Source organism: Microcaecilia unicolor, chromosome 6, assembly GCF_901765095.1.
Source record: "Microcaecilia unicolor chromosome 6, aMicUni1.1, whole genome shotgun sequence".
NCBI lineage: Eukaryota > Metazoa > Chordata > Amphibia > Gymnophiona > Siphonopidae > Microcaecilia > Microcaecilia unicolor.
In genome coordinates, this window is record NC_044036.1 from 679,121 (window position 1) to 698,747 (window position 19,627).

The window sequence follows — 19,627 nt, forward strand, 5'->3', positions numbered from 1 at the left end:
AGTGCAGAATTAGAAAGGGTTCAAAGAAGAGCAACCACAATGAATGCCTCTCGTATGAGGAAAGGCTAAAGAGGTTAGGGCTCTTCAGCTTGGAAAAGAGATGGATTAGGGGAGATATGACTGAGGTCTACAAAATCCTGAGTGGTGTAGAACGAGTAGAAGTAAATCAATTTTTTTACTAGTTCCAAAAGTACAAAGACTAGGGGACACTCAAGGAAGTTACATGGAAATACTTTTAAAACAAATAGGAAATAAGCTCTGGAACTCTTTACCGGAGGATGTGGTAACAGTGGTTAGCATATCTGGGTTTAAAAAAAAGTCTGGACAAGCTCCTGGAGAAAAAGTCCAAAGCCTGCTACTCAGACAGGCATAGGGAAGCAACTGCTTGCCCTGGGATTTGAGTTTCTGCCAGGTACTTGTTACCTGGATTGGCCAATGTTGGCAACAGGATACTGGGCTAGATGGACCATTGGTCTGACCCAGTAGGGCTACTCTTATGTTCTTATGAATAGCCTGCCCCACGGATCAGGATGATCTGAAGAGAGTGGACACTGCTGGGGAAGGGTTTAGCCAAGAGGGTTGAACCGGCTGAGAACGTGCCCTCTAGAAGATAGAGGAAGCAGTATTGATCTCCAAAATTTGCTCAGTGCAAGCTGCACAGGGGAACTGTATATAACTGTACATATATTTAACTATCCTGAGTATCCCTGTAAATACACCTGGAAGAGAGGAAAATGGATTCCCTTGAGGAACCACAGAAGAGAGAAAAGAGGTTTGACGCATTACCTGCTGTTGGACTATTTTTCCTATTGAACTGACTGAAGTTGCAGAGTTAAAATAAAGAGTTCCAGTTATTTGGTTATAAACTGTTGACTGTGGAGTGGTCATTTCAGACTGAACGGTTTGTGGCTATGTCTTTGAGACAGCCTATGTATAACTGCAAGCATTGCTTCCCACAGAGGGTTTTGTACCCGAGTCTGAGTTTTCTGGGGGAGAAGAGGGTTTTCCCACCTGCTAACTCTTCTTTCCCCAGGTGGAGGTACCAATTGCCAAGCGAAGGAGTAAGTGAGGGTCTGACGGAGACTGCCTTCGGGAGGCTCCAGCCCACTTGGACCTGGAAAGCACCCAGGTAAAGGGACTTTACATTTAGGTTCCCAAGTCAATGCAGTTGTAGTTACTATCCTCTGAGAAAGAAACTTTGTGAGAGCAAGTAAAAAAAAAACCAGCTTTGTATGCTTACCCCAACTGTGGACAAGTAACAAGAGAAAGTAGCATTGAGATATTTCTTGTTTTGTATTTAGTAGGGATGGGTAATTAACACATTAAGAATGCTATTAACACATTAATATTTTAATGCGTTAATAGCCTTTTTTTTAAATGCAGACCCGCCCCCATCCCCCTGTGTTTACCTCAACTGCTCAGGCTCCGGATTTTTTCTTCTTCCTTGCTGCCTCAAGAATCCTTTTTCTTCCCCTGCAAGGCTGGGCTCTGAAGATACTTGAGTTGTGCCGTGCAGGAAGTTGGGGGAAGTCTCATGATTTCAAATCCCACAAGACTTTCCCAGCTTCCTGCATGGTGCGGCTCAAGTATCTGCAAAGTCTCGTGAGGCCTGCTGCTTGAAGTCTTGGCAGCCATTTTGAAGAAGTGGTGGCAATGGGTAGCGGCAGCAGGCAAGAGTGGGGTTTTTTCCTGCCTCAAAGAGGCCACTAGACCACCAGGACACCTTAAGGTAGGTTGGGGGGAGGTAGTGCAACCCAGCCCAGCCCACGCAATAGCCAGCCAAGGGAGGGAGGGAAGGGTTGATGCTAAAGTGATGTCAGACGCTAGCATAGCCAGACACCCAATTTTGGGTGGGCCTGGGCCCAAGATGGGTGGGCAGAAGAACCCCACCCCATCCCATAGGTGATTTGGTCTCTCTTCTCGCCTGCATGCCATATGGTCTCTCAAATGTCCCTCCTCTCCTGCACACCTTTTAAATTTCAGATTCTCAGTGAGGCGCAACTAATACACACTACTCATGTAGGCCCCACATCCTTCCCACTGATGCAGCTTCCTGTTTCTGCATAGGCGGGAATATGTCAGAGGGAAGGCTGTGGGGCTGGTGTAAGCAGTATGTATCAATCGCTGCTTCCTGCAGGCGAAGATCTGCTATTTATAAGGTATGTAGGAGGGACAGTTGTTGGGAGTTTTCAGCTTGGGAATCTCTGCCGGCCACATCATAGGTGTGCTACTACTGGTGGGCCTGAGCTCAAAGTGGGTGGGCCTGGGCCCACCCAAGCCCACCCTTGGCTACGCCACTGTTGCAGCTGATTGGGCCCAAATTTCCGGTCGCAGCTCAGCTGTTTTTGGGACCAGCTGCAAGGTGAATGGAAAATACTTTCTTTTTTTTTAAGTATTTATTGATTATGAAACAGTAATACAAAATGAAGAGGAGAAAAATAATAAGCAGAGGATGGAAACCACTGTTGTGAAGAAGAGATTACAATTGCACAATAGGTCATATGTACATATGAAGGAAAGCATTAAATTTTGGTATATAATGAGAGTTATTAATGAAAAATTAAGGACGAGAGGAAGGAGAGCAGTAAGAATCTAAAATTGACCAATTTGTATGGAAAACAGATAAAGAACCTTTTTCCGTGAAAAGATATATTGACATTATTTTCCCAATGTAGAACAATAATATGAATGGCAACTGTAATCAACAAGTTAAATAGTTTGGCATTATCAGAGGAGGAACATAGGATAATGATTTTGTATGTGAGGCTGTCATGGATAGAAAAAATAGATTTAATCCTATCCCAAACTTGTGACCAGAATGAGACCAAGTTTGAGCAATAGAAGAGCATGTGGGAAAGAGAACCAGTGTCATTTTGGCCTGACCAGCACTTATTTGACATGTTCTCAGTTATCTTAGCAAGTTTATCTGGAGTTAACTTGTACTACATGGAGGGGCATAATCGAAAGGGGCGCCCAAGTTTTCCTGAGGACGTCCTCGCAGGACGTCCCGGCAAAGGGGTGGGGAAACCCGTATTATCGAAACAAGATGGGCGTCCATCTTTTGTTTCGATAATATGGTCGGGGACGCCCAAATCTTGACATTTAGGTCAACCCTAGAGATGGTCATCCTTAGACTTGATCGTCTCTGATTTGCGGCGATAATGGAAACTAAGGACGCCCATCTCAGAAATGACCAAATGCAAGCCCTTTGGTCATGGGAGGAGCCAGCATTTGTAGAGCACTGGTTCCCCTGACATGCCAAGACACCAACCGGGCACCCTAGGGGGCACTGCAGTGGACTTCACAAATTTCTCCCAGGTGCATAGCTCCCTTACCTTGTGTGCTGAGACCCCCAAAACCCACTCCCCACAATTGTACACCACTACCATAGCCCTTATGGGTGAAGGGGGCACCTAGATGTGGGTACAGTGGGTTTGTGATGGGTTTTGGAGGGCTCACATTTACCACCACAAGTGTAACAGGTGGGGGGGATGGACCTGGGTATGCCTGCCTGAAGTGCACTGCACCCACTAAAACTGCTCCAGGGACCTGCATACTGCTGCGATGGACCCAAGTATGACATTTGAGGCTGGCATAAAGGCTGGCACAAAATATTTTAAAGTTCTTTTTTGAGGGTGGGAGGGGGTTAGTGACCTCTGGGGGAGTAAGGGGAGGTCATCCCCAATTCCCTCCGGTGGTCATCTGGTCAGTTCGGGCACCTTTCTGTTTCTTGGTCGTAAGAAAAACTGGACCAGGTAAAGTCATCCACATGCTCATCAGGGACGCCCTTTTTTTCCATTATGGGTCGAGGACGCCCATGTGTTAGCCAGGCCCAAGTCCCGCCTTCACTACGCCTCCGATATGCCCCCGGGAACTTTGGCCATCCCAGTGACGGAAAGCAGTTGGGGACGCCCAAAATCAGCTTTTGATTATGCCAATTTGGGCGACCCTGTGAGAAGCACGCCCATCTTCCGATTTATGTTGAAAGATGGGCGTCCTTCTCTTTTGAAAATAAGCCTGATAGTAACATAGTAAATGAGGGCAGATAAAGACCTGTACGGTCCATCCAGTCTGCCCAAGAAGATAAACTCATTTTACATGGTATGTGATACTTTATACCCAAGTTTGCTTTGTCTTTGCCATTCTCAGGGCACAGACCGTAGAAGTCTGTCCAGTACTTTTCTAGTACTAAGTTCTGAAGCTCGAAGCCCCTTAAAATTTACACTCCAGCCCATCCATATCTATTCAGTCATGATGAGGGCACAGACCGTAGAAGTACGTCCTGCACCAGTTTTACTCTCCAAATACCACCCAATCTCTGCTAATTACAAGTAAAAGTTACAAGTAAAAGTACTGCCAATTGTACTTAGGTTGCTACCCATCTCTGATTACGATTGAGGCAGCGGTGAGTACATTTATTTATTTGTTGAATTTGTATCCCACATTTTCCCACCTATTTGCAGGCTCAATGTGGCTTACAATACATCTGTGCTAACTGTACATATTCCAGTACACGGTAAGTCCATGTGCTAACTGCATGCCCATTCTCTACCCTTATCCCACCCAGCTTCCAATCTCTAACATGGCATGCAATTAATGCATGAATTACCACACGCTGCCATGTCAGTGCAGTAACAGTGACCACATGTGCAGTAACAGTTAACTGGCGCTAATTCAGCATTAACTGGTTAAAGCACTTTAATAATTGGGTCCCAAAATCAATAGTAGAGGCGATGGAAATCTCAGTCTAACCTTGGCATCCAGATGTGGCATTAAACTTACGCTGGGTCATACGGAGCTGGCCCTAGGACTTCTGGCACATCTAACAAGTGTTTGCCCAGCAAAGGGGTCTGAGGTCTCAGCGACTCCTGAAACATAAAATATGCAAGCTCAGGCCTTGGAGTTAGGACATCAGAACATTCTACTGCTACTACTACTTATCATTTCTAAAGTGCTACTAGACATACACAGCGCGTACACTTGAACATGAAGAGACAGTCCCTGCTCAACAGAGCTTACAATCTAATTAGGACAGACAAACAGGACAAATAAGGGATAAGGGCATTACTAAGGTGGAAATGATAAAACAGACATGGGAACTGAACAAGTGAATAGGGGTTACGAGTTAAAAGCCAGCAGCGGGCAGGAAAGACTGGGGATCTTTCCTGCCTGCCCCGAAGAATCCACCGGACAACCTGGGTGGCTGGAGGGGGGGCAGGGGAGTGAGGAGAATCGCTGGGCATGGGTGGCTGGAGGGGGGCAGAGGAAGAGAAGAGAATCGCTGGACATGGGTGGATAGAGGGGGGGGAAGAGTGAGGAAGGAGATGAGATGAAGGGAAAACTGCACATGGATGAAGAAAATAGGCAGAAGCTGGATCCACTGGACAGTCAAATCTGTGGAGGACCCAGCTTTTACTTACGGATGTAGGGCAAGAAATGAAAGGAGGAAAGTAAAGAAATAAATGGAAAGGAAGCCCTGGAAACGGAGTTAAGAGCAGCAGCAGAATCGGATACTGGGCCAGCATGATCAGAAAAACAAAGTCACCAGACTACAAAGGTAGAAAAAATCATTTTATTTTCATTATAGTGTTTGGAATATGCCCACTTTGAGAATCAGGTGCTCAACATTAAAAGTTTATATTTATTTACTTATTTATGGCATTTTATCCCACATTAAACATGAATTAGAATGGAACCTGGGATCATTTAATTTGCAACAGCAAAAATCACATGAATTATTCAAAAGCATGCCAAATGGTTTTAAAGTTCTGTTATTCAGGTTAAATTGCCCTATTGGCACTTTGCGATAAATAATTAGATTTTGGGAAGAAGTATAGATGGAAAAAAGAAGAGGTTCCAGGACAGATCCCTGAGGTACACCAACTGACAGTGGGATAGAAGTAGAGGGGATTCCACTAGAGTATACACTAAAGGTACGCTGGGAGAGATAAGAAGAAAACCAGGACAGAAAAGGGCCCTGAAATCCAAGTGAGGACAGCGTATCAAGGAGTAGGTGGTGATCAACAGTGTCAAAAGCAGCAGATAGATCGAGAAGGATGAGGATAGAGGCTCACAAGGTGTCACAATGGGTCAGGCCAGTGGTTCATTGAGCCATGCAACCTGTCTGATAGTTGCAAGCACATGTCAATTTTAATGTATCTAGCAGACCTTAATAGGAAAGTCTGTCCCACCATCTGTAGGTCAGAAAGTGTTGCATCATACTCCCCTAAGAATGTCTGCTCTCTTTCTCTCTTTCCCCTTCCCCCAGCTGTTGTCTGACTTGGAAGCTGTGACTGAACTTGTTCCAAATATGGGAGTGTGGGTAGTACCCCCCACCCCCACATAAGTACATAAATATTGCCATACTGGGACAGACCGAAGGTCCATCAAGCCCAGCATCCTGTTTCCAACAGTGGCCAATCCAGGTCACAAATACTTGGCAAGATTCCAAAAAAGCTCAATACATTTTATGCTGCTTATCCCAAAAATAAGCAGTGGATTTTCCCAAGTCCATTTTAATAATGGTCTATGGACTTTTCCTTTAGGAAGCCATCCAAACCTTTTTTAAACCCCACTAAGCTAACCACCTTTACCATATTCTCTGGCAACGAGTTCCAGAGTTTAATCACATGTTGAGTGAAGAAACATTTTCTGTGATTCGTTTTAAAATTTAGTATGCCCCCTAGTCCCAGTATTTTTGGAAAGAGTAAACAGACGTTTCACATTTACCCATTCCACCCCCACTATAATACATTCATTGTATCACAGACTTATTCCAGTCTGCAATTCTGATTTTGTGATGTCAGACTGCATTGAACTCTGTGTGTGAAAGATTTAGGATTACTCTGCACTCCTGGCTCTGACCCTGGTACTGTTAACCCCGACAAACATTTGGGCTAAGTCAGAGGCATGCATTAACCTTGGGCAAGGACATTCTGCTTATTCTGTCCCAGACTGCTTGGATCCTCTGGAATATGGGGGATATCCAGATGACAAAGACATACTTATGGTCACCATCAAACATATAAAAGGCAAGTGACCGACTCACCTGCAAATGCGCAGTAGAGTCGGAACGCTGAGAGTGTAGAAGTCCAAGCCCCGCCTCCATCTGCAGTACAGCCCAATAGGGAAGAGGGCTTGGACATGGGCGTGGAAATCGGAGGAGGAGGGAGCAGGGAGGGAAGGTGGGGGCAGAACTGAGGGAAACAGACGCTGGGGGGGAGGGCAGGGGAGAGAGCAGGGTTGGTGGACCGGGGGGGGGGGGGGAGGCCATAGGAAAACAAAAAACTAGCCCGTTGTTACGGGCTTAACGGCTAGTATCTATAGAAAAGATTTGAGAAATGACCACTACTAATGCAGTGGTCTTTCCCCAATTTTTTCTGTGTATTCTTTGTTTGGCTACTTGGAATCTTGTGCTCTTTACTTTGCCATATTTACAACAATCGGACACAGACCAATCACACAGCAAGATGCCTATTGTGATTTGAAGGACACTTAGGATACAATTTTGTATAAAAGATCATCAATCAGAAGATTCCTGCAACCTGCGTGCATGAAGAGACAATCAGAGAACAGTCTGAGGTTGAATACCTTTTTTATTGTAAAAGTCTGTGAACACTGTGCTCTTAGGCAGTGTTATCATAGGGAGTGTGAGTTATTTCATCTGATACCTGTTTATTTTACTTTTATTAGGAGCTTTTACATTCTGATTTCTCATTTTACCTCTGTTTACACATTTGCTTTATATCTTACCATTGTAAATAAACCCTTTTATATTTAGTTGTATGGTCTGTAGGGTCTTTTCCTGCTGTCTCACCTTTGCTGGTTTGAGGTCTGAACCATCTTTTCCTGAACTAAATATGGATTCGGCAGCCTGAGGTCTGAATACATCAGAAACCAGCTTTCTTCACGGAAAAATACTTCTTGGCACGACTGTGCTTGTGACTCCATCCAAGGACCTGTGTTTACGTGCACTAGGGGGGCCGGGGCTGCCTAAGTTATGATTTTAATGCAGGGGGGAGCGGGGAGCAGCGGTGACCTCGGGCGGGGGGGGGGGGGGGGCAAGGCCGTCAATAAAGGACGCTCCTGACGAGCGTTTTTGCCCACTCCCGTTTTTTTTTTTTTACATTTAAGTTTTGGAAGCCGGGCAGCCCCAACGAGAGGTACAGAGTTTTCCAGCGTTAGGGCAAGCGGAAAACCTTAGTGCATCTCATTTCAATAGGGTTTCTACACAATTAGCTCATCTGCATTCCGTTTTCATTTGTTGCTACCGTCGTCGGAAATTGGGCTTTAGTGCATGCCAGGGTAATCTACTTGTTCGTTAAAGGCTTATTTAGTTTAGTGCAACTTGCCCTGAGTAACCAGCTGCACAGAATACAGACTTTGAACAAACACCTGATCTACAGGGCTGGCAGAAAATCTGCTGGAGCCTGAACAGGAGGAGTTGATTCATCACCCCCTTGGACTCTGAACCTACGGGACCTCAAGGGTGAGATTCAGGATTTTTCTTCTTTTGGCTCAGGGTTTAGTTAGCTTTTGTTTTTGCCTGCAACTGATTGGTTACAACAGGACCTGTGGTTAGTAGCCTAATACTGTTGCTGTTGGTAATCTTTTCTCCTGTACCCTTTTATCCCCACCTCTTTAATTCCCTTACCTCTTAGTTGTTGTTCTGTCTGTCCTATTTAGATTGTGAGCTCTTTGAGCAGGGACTGTCTTTTTCATGTATGGTGTACAGCGCTGCGTATGCCTTGTAGCACTATAGAAGTGATAAGTAATAGTAGTATTATAGTTGTGTAGTTATATATAGTTGCATACATATTTTCATATATCTATTGGTCAGTATATTTTGGGTAGTATACAGAGATTTGTAAGTTGCTTTGCATTTTCCCATATTGTTATTTTTATATCTATAATAAATAATATGTTGCCATTTTGGCATTATTCCCTTCATTGGTGCAGCCTGTCAGCAAAGCCTAAAGGCAAATTAGGTCCTCTCATATCCTTTGCAAACGAGTCCAGTATAGTTGCTATTTAGTGATTTTCTGCCCACCAGGTCCTTGTAGCTTATCAGTGAATAATAAGAGGAAATTCTGAACTCTGGGTCCATTATCAATCTCTGCCCTTATTAAGACCAGAGGCAATTTAGAGTGATCCATTTCTACTTAGATGAATCTGTACAGATGACCATTCTCTTTGAACTTCTAATGTCACACTTGGATTACTGTAACATCATTTACTCTAGACTCCCTCACTATCAACTCTGGTGCTTGCAAACAAATCAAAACACTGTTATTTGTATTCTCTCCAATGCTACCCATTTTGAGTCACACCTCTCTTCATCCATCACCATTGGTTGCCTATCTTGCTTGATATCCAGTTTAAAATTCTCATTCTCACCCATAAGCTTCTACATGCTGATTCCCCATACTATCCCCCACACCAACCAGTACCTCCAGATTCGCTCAGTTCATCAGGCCCATTATGAAACCAAATGAAAGAGCTTGTTTTCTGTACTACCCCTTTACTCTGGCTTGAACATTCCCATCCTAGATTTAGATCCTTGTTGAACACTTATGAGTTTGATTAAAATTAACATCCAGTTGGCCACTAGCGATACCACAAAGGTTCACTAGGTCCTATAACCTTCTCCCTCCCTCCCTTCTTTAGATTGCTACTTTAATCTATTTCCCTAATAGGGCTTCCTCATTATTTCTGCAATACTTTCTGTCTCAATTTAATGGTGTTCTTTTCTTGTATGTTTTATTGTACACCGCCTAGTTATTCATGGAAAGGCAGTCTATCAAATAAAGTAAACCATAAACCATTAGACGTGCTTTGTTTCCCTAGGTCAGGGGTGGGCAACCTTGGTCCTCAACACAGTTAGGTAGTTCAGAATTTCCCAATGAATATGCATGAGATCTATTTCCATAGAATGTAGGCAGTGCATGCAAATAGATCTCATGCATATTAATTGAGGAAATACTGAAAACCCAACTGGATTGTGGACCTTGAGTACATAGGTTGTCTACCCCTGCCCTAGGTCTTGTGCTGATCCCTACTGGTCAATGTGATACTGTTCCTCCCTCACAGGAGGCTCGTGGAAAAATCAATCAGGAAACAAATAAAGGCCAAACATGAGAGCTCTACAAGGCCACCCCTGTTATATGTTACCAAAGCTGTATCAATAGACAGATAAGGAGTAAATCACAAGACTGTGTACTAGAAAGACTCATGAGGATGAACTGTTCCTCAGCAGCCAGACCCAATGAAAATCCTAAATTTTCCAGGTCTGAATCTGTACTGACTAAGGAAACTTACTGTTGCTCTCAGAGTGAAGGGTGGAGGCAGAGGTGGGCACATCGGAGGAGGAGGTGGTGGTGGTGGAGGAGCTACAGGAGGTGGCAGCAGAGGGGGACCTAGATGGGGATGAATCCTGGAAGAGTCTCGTTTTAGCTGCTCAATCTCTGATTGTAGTGCTGCCACATGCTGGAGATGTTCCCGCTGTATACCTGCCAGCTCTCCATTCACATACCCTGAAATACATACCAGAGAGCAAGTATACTGAGTAACAGATCCAGAAGGGACATAAGAACATAAGTGTTGCCATACAGGGACAGACTGAAGGTCCATCAAGCCCAGTATCCAGTTTCCAACAGTGGCCAATCCAGGTTACACATACCTGGCAAGATCTCAAAATAGTACGATACATTTTATGCTGCTTATCCTAGAAATAAGCAGTGGATTTTCCCCAAGTCCATCTTAATAACGGCTTATGGACTTTTCTTTTACCACATTCTCTGGCAACAAATTCCAGATTTAATTACATGTTGAGTGAAGAAATATTTTATCTGATTTATTTTAAATTTACTACTTAGTAGCTTCATTGCGTGCCCCCTAGTCCTAGTATTTTTGGAAAGGGTAAGCAAGCAATTCATGTCCACTCATTCCATTCATTTTTTATAGACCTCTATCATATCTCCCCTCGGCCGTCTCTTCTCCAAGCTGAAGAGCCCACTTTCTTCATAGGGAAATCATCCCATCCCCGTTATCATTTTTGTCACCCTTCTCTGTACCTTTAATAATTCCGCTATACCTTTTTTGAGATGCAGTGACCAGAATTGCACACAGTATTCGAAGTGCAGTCACACCATGAAGCAATACAAAGGCATTATAACATTCTCATTTTTATTTTCCATTCTTTTCCTAATACCTAACATTTTATTTGCTTTCTTATCTGCCACTGCACACTGAAGAGAGGGTTTCAAAGTATCATCAACGATGATACCTAGATCCTTTTCCTGGTCCGTGACTCCTAATGTGGAACCTTGCATCATGTAGCTATAGTTTGGGTTCCTCTTTCCCACATGCATCACTTTGCACTTGCTCACATGATTAAACGTCATCTGCCATTTAGACGCCCAGTCTCGTAAGGTCCTCTTGCAATTTTTCACAATCTTCTTGCGATTTAACAACTTTGAACAACTTTGTCTCATCAGCAAATTTAATTAATGCAGACTAATGGAGAGGGGTTGAAACTACTGCGATATAGACCCACAGGAAATATTTTCCAAAATAAAGTCCCAGGTGTCTGCCCCATTTCTGTCAGCCATACATGTTTGTCAAACATCTGACCAAATTTAAAATTATACAGGCAAAATTAATCTTAAAACAATGAAATAAACACTTATTACAGCTAATATATGTAAGCCTTATTTATCTGGATAGGTTTTAGACAGGTTACTTTAGAAAATTATAATAGATTCTTAGTAGGTTAGGGTTGAAACTAGCAATCGGTGGGAAGCCGTTGGCAAAATTAATCCACTCAATTCACACTCTTCTGACATATAATAAATCAGTTCAGACCAGAATTTCTGTACCAACCGGGTTTACTTAAAGTCTTAAAGCAAAGAGGAACAATATAGAATTCATTACAAGATTCTTACACTTGCACACAAAGTTCAGCATAACGGTATTTCCTCTTCTCTCTCAGAGAGTATTACCATCATGAGGGCTGTCTTTATTTAGACTCAAATCCGAGTTCTTTCTTCATTGCCTCATCTCTATGGAATTCAATGCCACTCACTCTCTGAACAGAAGAGTCATTCTCTACAATTGAATCGACCGTAAAGACTTATGTTTATGTTTATTAAAACTTGATATGCCACCTAATACCAAGAAAGGAGCTAAGCGGTTTACAATAAAATTATAAAAGTTAAATAAAATTAAACAAAATTAAAATACAAAAGAACTCAATTTTCAGATAGGACAGAGTGCAACCAGTCATTCAAGACCAAGCTTACAAACCATCCTTAAAGCTGTGTGAACAGGAATTGAACAACGTGACCAAAAGATGAGGAGAAAATTAATCAAAGGCTTGTTAAAAATAATGGGTTTTGAAGAGAAATTTAAACCTTTAGAATGACATTTCAGATTTTAGGGTGCCCAGTAGACAATTCCAATGTGAAGGAGCCAAGCCTCGGGTTGGGCATAACCAACCTATGTGAGTCAAGGGATCTGAGGTGACAAGTAAGAGTGTAAGGAATAATTAGATTGGAAAGATATGAAGGAACACCAGAGTAGTATACTTTATGGATTAAAGTGAGGATTTTGAAAAGAAAGTGAAATTTAATAGGAAGCCAGTATAAGTGGTGTAATAAAGGAGATATGTGTTCTTGCCTGTTTGTCTTGGAAAGAAAATACGCGGCACAATTCTGAAGTGTATGGAGTCTTTTTAATTGAGACTGCGATAGGCCTGCGTAAATCACATTACAATAATGGAAATCAAGAAATGAATGAATAGTATGTAAAGAACGGAGTGTAGCAAACCCTAACTAAATAATTTCTGAGATATGTTTGACAAAAGGTAGTTGAGAGTCAAACCAGACTCCAACATAGTGAAAATGAAGGACAGGTTTGAGTGGTATCAGTAATTGCTAAATAAGTGGTTATCCAGTATGTGGAGGCATAGCCTAATGGACTTTGATCCTGTATATACTATGTAAACTGCTTTGAATGTAGTTACAAAAACCACAGAAAGGCAGTATATCAAGTCCCACTTCCCTTTCCCTATTTGAGATTCTACATGGAATGTTGCTACTATTTCACACTTTGATCTTGGGGAACTGGGTTCAATTCCCACTGCAGCTCCTTGTGACTCTGGGCAAGTCACTTAACTCTCCAGTGCCCCTGTTACAAATAAGTACCTTTATATACAATGTAGATCACCTTGAATGTAGTTGCAAAAACCACAGAAAGGCAGTATATCAAGTCCCATTTCCCTTTCCCTATTTGAGATTCTACATGGAATGTTGCTACTATTTCACACTTTGATCTTGGGGAACTGGGTTCAATTCCCACTGCAGCTCCTTGTGACTCTGGGCAAGTCACTTAACTCTCCAGTGCCCCTGTTACAAATAAGTACCTTTATATACAATGTAGATCACCTTGAATGTAGTTGCAAAAACCACAGAAAGGCAGTATATCAAGTCCCATTTCCCTTTCCCTATTTGAGATTCTAGATGGAATGTTGCTACTATTTCAGATTCTGTTGCTACTATTTGAGATTCTACGTGGAATGTTGCTCTATTTGAGATTCTGTTGCTACTATTTGAGATTCTACATGGAATGTTGCTACTATTTCACACTTTGATCTTGGGGAACTGGGTTCAATTCCCACTGCAGCTCCTTGTGACTCTGGGCAAGTCACTTAACTCTCCAGTGCCCCTGTTACAAATAAGTACCTTTATATACAATGTAGATCACCTTGAATGTAGTTGCAAAAACCACAGAAAGGCAGTATATCAAGTCCCATTTATTTTATTTGTTACATTTGTATCCCACATTTTCCCACCTATTTGCAGGCTCAATGTGGCCTACATAGTATTGGAGAGGCGTTCGCCGACTCCAGTATGAACAAATAGAAAGTGATGTTATGATAGGATAAGGTTCATGTGGAACAGACATATTGGGGAATCAATAGAGTGGAGGAGTTTGTTGTGTCCATTACATGCTGTGGATTTGTTGTGTTGCGAAGTCCAGGCATTTAAGTTGGATCAGTAGGGTATGCCTTTTTGAATAGGTTAGTTTGTAGTGATTTCCGGAAGTTGAGGTGGTCATATGTTGTTTTCATGGTTTTAGGTAATGCGTTCCATAGTTGTGTGCATATATAGGAGAAACTGGATGCATAAGTTGATTTGTATTTGAGTCCTTTGCAGCTTGGGTAATGGAAATTTAGGTATGTTTGTGTGGATCTGGATATGTTTCTAATTGGTAGGTCTATGAGTTCTGACATGTATCCCAGGGCTTCGCCGTAGATAATTTTATGTACCATGGTGCAGATTTTGAAAGTAATATGTTCTTTGGGAGCCAGTGTAGTTTTTCACGGAGGGGTTTTGCACTTTCAAATCACGTTTTTCCGAATATAAGCCTGGCTGCTGTGTTTTGAGTGGTCTGAAATTTCTTTATGATTTGTTCTTTGCATCCCGCATAAATTCCATTGCAGTAATCTACATGACTTAATACCATTGATTGTATCAGGTTGCGAAATGTTTCCCTCAGGAAGAATGGTTTCACGCGTTTGAGTTTCCACATTGAGTGGAACATTTTCTTAGTTGTGGAATTCGCTTGGCTTTCTAGAGTAAATTTGCGGTCGATTGTAATGCCGAGGATTTTCAGGCTGTCTGAGATGGGGGGGGGGGGGGGTCTAAATGTATGTGGGGTTGTCCGTATTGTAGTGTGATGAAAGGATGAGACAGTGTGTTTTTTTCTGCATTGAGTTTCAGTTGAAATGCATTTGCCCATGAGTTCATGATGTTCAAGCTGAGCTTGATTTCATTGGTGATTTCTGTTACATCATGTTTGTAAGGGATGTATATTGTGACATTGTCTGCATAGATGAAAGGGTTAAGACCGTGGTTGGCTAAGGACTTGGCTAGTGGGGTCATCATTAGATTGAAAAGGATCGGTGAAAGTGGTGATCCTTGAGGTACTCCACAGTCTGCTTTCCACGGTGATGACATGTTTAAATTTTATTTCACTTGATAAGTTCAAGTGGTTAGGAAACCCTTGCTCCAACTGAGTATATTACCACCAATCCCGAAGTAGTCTAATAGTCTTAGTAGTATATTATGGTTTACCATGTCGAATGCACTAGACATATCAAATTGGAGGAGAAGTATGCTTTTTCCTGTTGCTATTTCCTGCTTGAATTTGGCTAGGAGAGTATTTTTTTTTTTTGTTACATTTGTACCCCGCGCTTTCCCACTCAAGGCAGGCTCAATGCGGCTTACATGGGGCAATGGAGGGTTAAGTGACTTGCCCAGAGTCACAAGGAGCTGCCTGTGCCGGGAATCGAACTCAGTTCCTCAGTTCCCCAGGACCAAAGTCCACCACCCTAACCACTAGGCCACTCCTCCACTGTTTCAGTGCTATGGAGGGGGTGGAATCCGGATTGTGATACATGTAGTATTGAGAATTTATTTATATATTCAGTGAGTTGTTTGGTTACCATGCTTTCCATCAGTTTGACTACCAGTGGAATAGATGCTATTGGGCGGTAGTTTGCTTTTTTTCTTGGTATCTTTTGGTAATGGGGTGAGTAGGATGTTGCCCTTTTCCTTAGGGAAAAGGCCTTGCTGAAGCATGTAGTTTAGGTGGGAAGTGAGGTCCCCTACAAAGTGGTCGGGGTGGATTTTAATAGGTAACTGGGACAGGTATCTAGTTTGCAGTGAGTGCTGGAGAATCTACTGATCGCCTGGGTGACTGTTTTGACGGTGAGGAGAGTGAAGTTGGATCAAGTTCAGTCAGCTGGGTATTCTCCAGGGGTTGGGTCCATGCCATTGATGGAGTTTTCAATATCGGTATTGTCCTGCGGTAATGTGTTGCGTAGGTTTGCAATTTTTTCGTTGAAGTAATTAGCAAGTTTGTCTGTTGATGGGATGTCCGTATTGGTTGTAGTGATCGGAGTGGTATCTAGTAGTTGGTTTACGAGTTGGTATAGTTTCTTCGTGTCCTTATTTTAGTTTTGTAGTATGGTTTGTCTTATTGCGTATTTGTATTTTCTTTGTATTTGTTTCCAAGCGTTGAGCGTGTGTTCATCTTTTACTTTTTTCCATGCTCGTTCGGATTTCCTGGATTGTGTTTTCAGGATTTAGCCTCAGATTGTTCTGGAATAACCACTCTGCCATCGCTAGGAGGGAAGCCTGTAAAGGCCTACCCAGAACAATGCTTAAATGAATAGACCATCTAGGCTGTCTGCTGTGGCAGTCCAAAGGCATTGAACCACTGTCTATATAAATTGTAGTTACTTAGCTTAAACTATACTACTTTCTCTTGCCTTTTCTCTTCCCTATCATATTTGACTGGCATTCCTTTTAAATTTTAAAAATAATTTTATGTAAATCACCCTGTCATGTTTGTCAGGAACAGCAGCATATTAAGTGCAATAAATAATAAACCTTCTCAACAAAACTGTGGTATCAGCAGAGGCAAAAATCATCATCAACACTTATAGAAGAGCATTTTCAATAAAACCTCTAAGTCTGATTTTGACATTTTGCTAAAAACATCCAAAACCTGAGCTTCTCTGGCCATTACACCAACCAGTACACCTAGAAAGAAAGAGTAGAGAGCAGTATCAGAGCCAATTAAGCTGCTACACTTATCTCAAATGCTAATGGAATAGGAAACCAACCCCCCACAACATCCTTCCAAGGAGAAGGGAAGAAATACTAAAAGATCCAGATCTGAGGAGCAAGAGGGGACCAGAGGATAGTCCCTGAAGATCTATAAAGAGTCTTTCCAGAGAGTTCCATCCAGATAAGAACACTGCAGTTGGGGGAGGAGTCAAGATGGCGGCAGGCTCCTGACACTTAGTTGTAGTCATTCCTCGCTGTCGCTGGCCTCCATTTTCCTATGGAATCTTCTCTAGTGCCTTTTCTTAGTGGAGCACCAAACATCTCTTTCTCCACCAGCAGCGAATTCCCTGCCATGTCCAGCAGCTAGAATAGAGTGCCAGAGTGCACCAAGCATTTGAGAGGTGGTTGCGTTGGTTGAGCGAGGTGGGGTTGGAGCTCTGACTGGGGAGCTGCTGGTAGATGGACCATCTGGTAGCCATTTGGAAGCCCCTGTGGCGGTAACTCTGGCGTTCATTTGGAGTGCTCTGCAAACTGTCAACTTTACTGTAATGAAGACATCAACAGAAGTAACAACTTTGGTTGGAAAATTTGATTCCTTAAGTAAGACAGTGGAAACTTTGAAAACCAATATCTTGGGTCAAGTTGAACAAATTCGTTTGGAGATTAAAAGTCTGCAAGAATTTAAGAATGCAGCAGTTGTAGAGAGGCTGGCTGTTCATAGACTGATTGAGTTTTTGGAAAATTATAATAGGAGGCTCAATTTACGTATTTTGAACTTTCCAAAAGCTCTGGTCACTCTTCCCTTGGTTATCTTCAAAAAATATTTAGTTAAGATATTGGAAGTTTTCCTCTGGCGTTGTATCTCCAGTAAACAAGATTTAATACCTTCCAGTTTCTTTAAAAAATGTCCAAGGTGAGGTTGTAGGTTCAGAGCCTGAACCATCAATGTATTTGAAAAATATCTCTGCTGTTTTAGAGGGAGTCTATCAATGAATCCACAGAACGGACCACTTTATTAATGTCTATGGTTTTTGAACAAGATATTGATGCTATAATGAAGCAATAGACATTCTCAACATCTCTTTTATGGTCAGATGAGAATCTACCCAGATGTCGTTAAAATTACCCAAGAGAGGAGGATGGAAAGCTTTCCTCTCAATGAGACAAGATGTCAAGGATTTGGGGGGTACTTTCCTACTGGTTTTTCCTTATAAATGTAGGATCACATATGTTCAACCTAAGTATGTATTTTTTTGTTCCAAAGCAGTTACGCTCCTTTTTGGACTTGAAGAAGTTCTAGTGTGTATAACAACTATGCCTGCGTATTAGTATATGATGTTGAGGTAGCAGTGGTGTAGCCAAGGGTGGGCCCTGGTGAGCCCAGGCCCACCAAGTATCGGCACACCTATGATGTGGCAGGCAGGGATCCCCAAGCCCCACCAGTCGAAAACTCCCAACAACTGTCCTTCCTGCATACCTTGTAAATAGCAGATCTTCACCTGCAGTGAGCAGTGACTGATACATACTGCTCACTCTGGCCCCACAGCCTTTCCTCTGATGTATTTCCGCCTATGTAAAAACAGGAAGTTGCATCAGAGGGAAGACTGTGGGGCCAACATGAGGAGTGTGTATTAGTTGCTGCTCCCTGCTGGTGAAAATCTGCTATTTAAAAGGTATGCGTGGGAGGGGGAGGTTTGAGAGACCATATGGCGTGCAGGCGAGAGAGGGAGAGACCATTTGTGGGACAGGGTGGAGTTTTTCTGCCCACCCAAAATTGGGTGTCTGGCTACACCCCTGTGAGGTAGTACCTGTTAAGCCTTGTGTTAAAGCAATTGTTACCTTTTAGTAAATCTACTATATCTTGATTTTTTTCCTCTCGCAACCCCCTTTTTGTGGTCTAAGAAGGGACTTATTATTACATGACATTTATTTCCTGTGTTCAATTATTGCCTGCATTTCTGTCTTCAAGCGTTGTCTTGATAATTTGTTTATAAATAAATAAAAAAATTTTTAAAAAGAACACTGCAGCTAAAGGTTCAGAGAACCCTAAAGAAGCTGATCAACAACTGGAAGAGTGGAGGCGTAGCCTAGTGGTTAGTGAGCTTTGATTCTGCCAAACTAAGTTCAATTCCCACTACAGTTCCTTGTGCCCTCAGGCAAGTCACTTAACCCTCCATTGCCCCAGGTACAAAACAGATCATGAACCCACTAGGGATAGAGGAAATACCTGCATATAATGTGTACAGTGCTGTGTACGTTTAGTAGCACTACAGAGATGATTAGTAGTAAGTGTTGGAATCTATTTCAGCTTTGACTCTGCCTGTAATAAAGCTCCAAATTTAAGTAAACCATTTTGTTTCAGAATATACTGTACATTGTAGCCTGGACTGAGTTATTATATGCCAGGGAAGTGTGGAGTGAGGGTTTTTATGTACCAATGGCCTATGTGGAAAAAGGGTTACTCCAGTCTAACCATTCACTTCTACCATATTCCCTCTAGAGGACCAGTTCATTTAGCTTCTTTATAGAGGAGGTTTTCCATCCTCATGATCAGTTTTGTCTCCCTTCTCTGAATGTATTTATTTATTAGGCTTTATTTACTGCCTTTTTGAAGGAATTCTCTCGAGGAGGTACAGCAAGAATAAGTCAAATATAAGCAATAGACAATTTCAGCAGTAAAAATATTCAAGCAATAAAAAGTATGATCTAGTATGACATTTTTTGGATGCCTTTTGAAAATCCAGATACACAATATCGACTGGCTCACCTTTACCAAGTTTATTCAGTATTTCATATCCTGTGTATCATGTAAAATATCTGAGTGGTTTATAATCCTAGTATGATCTTTATTCACCCCTTCAAAGAAATGTAGCAGATTGGTGAGGCAAGATTTCCTCCCAAAGACGGTACACCTTTCCAGAGAAAGGGACGGCCCTTCCCTGCTAAGCCAGGGAGATGGGGAGGAAGGGGGGTGGACTCGAGACACCCGAGTT

General features: G+C 42.4%; 1 protein-coding gene across 1 annotated transcript in view; it reads right to left on the bottom strand.

The window, feature by feature from the left end:
• Positions 1–19,627, bottom strand: part of CCDC17 (coiled-coil domain containing 17) — a 152,707-nt gene that overhangs the window by 18,675 nt on the left and 114,405 nt on the right. The window contains 2 exon segments of the mRNA XM_030208030.1: positions 4,783–4,868; positions 10,318–10,532. Coding sequence (XP_030063890.1) covers positions 4,783–4,868; positions 10,318–10,532 — 301 coding nt within the window.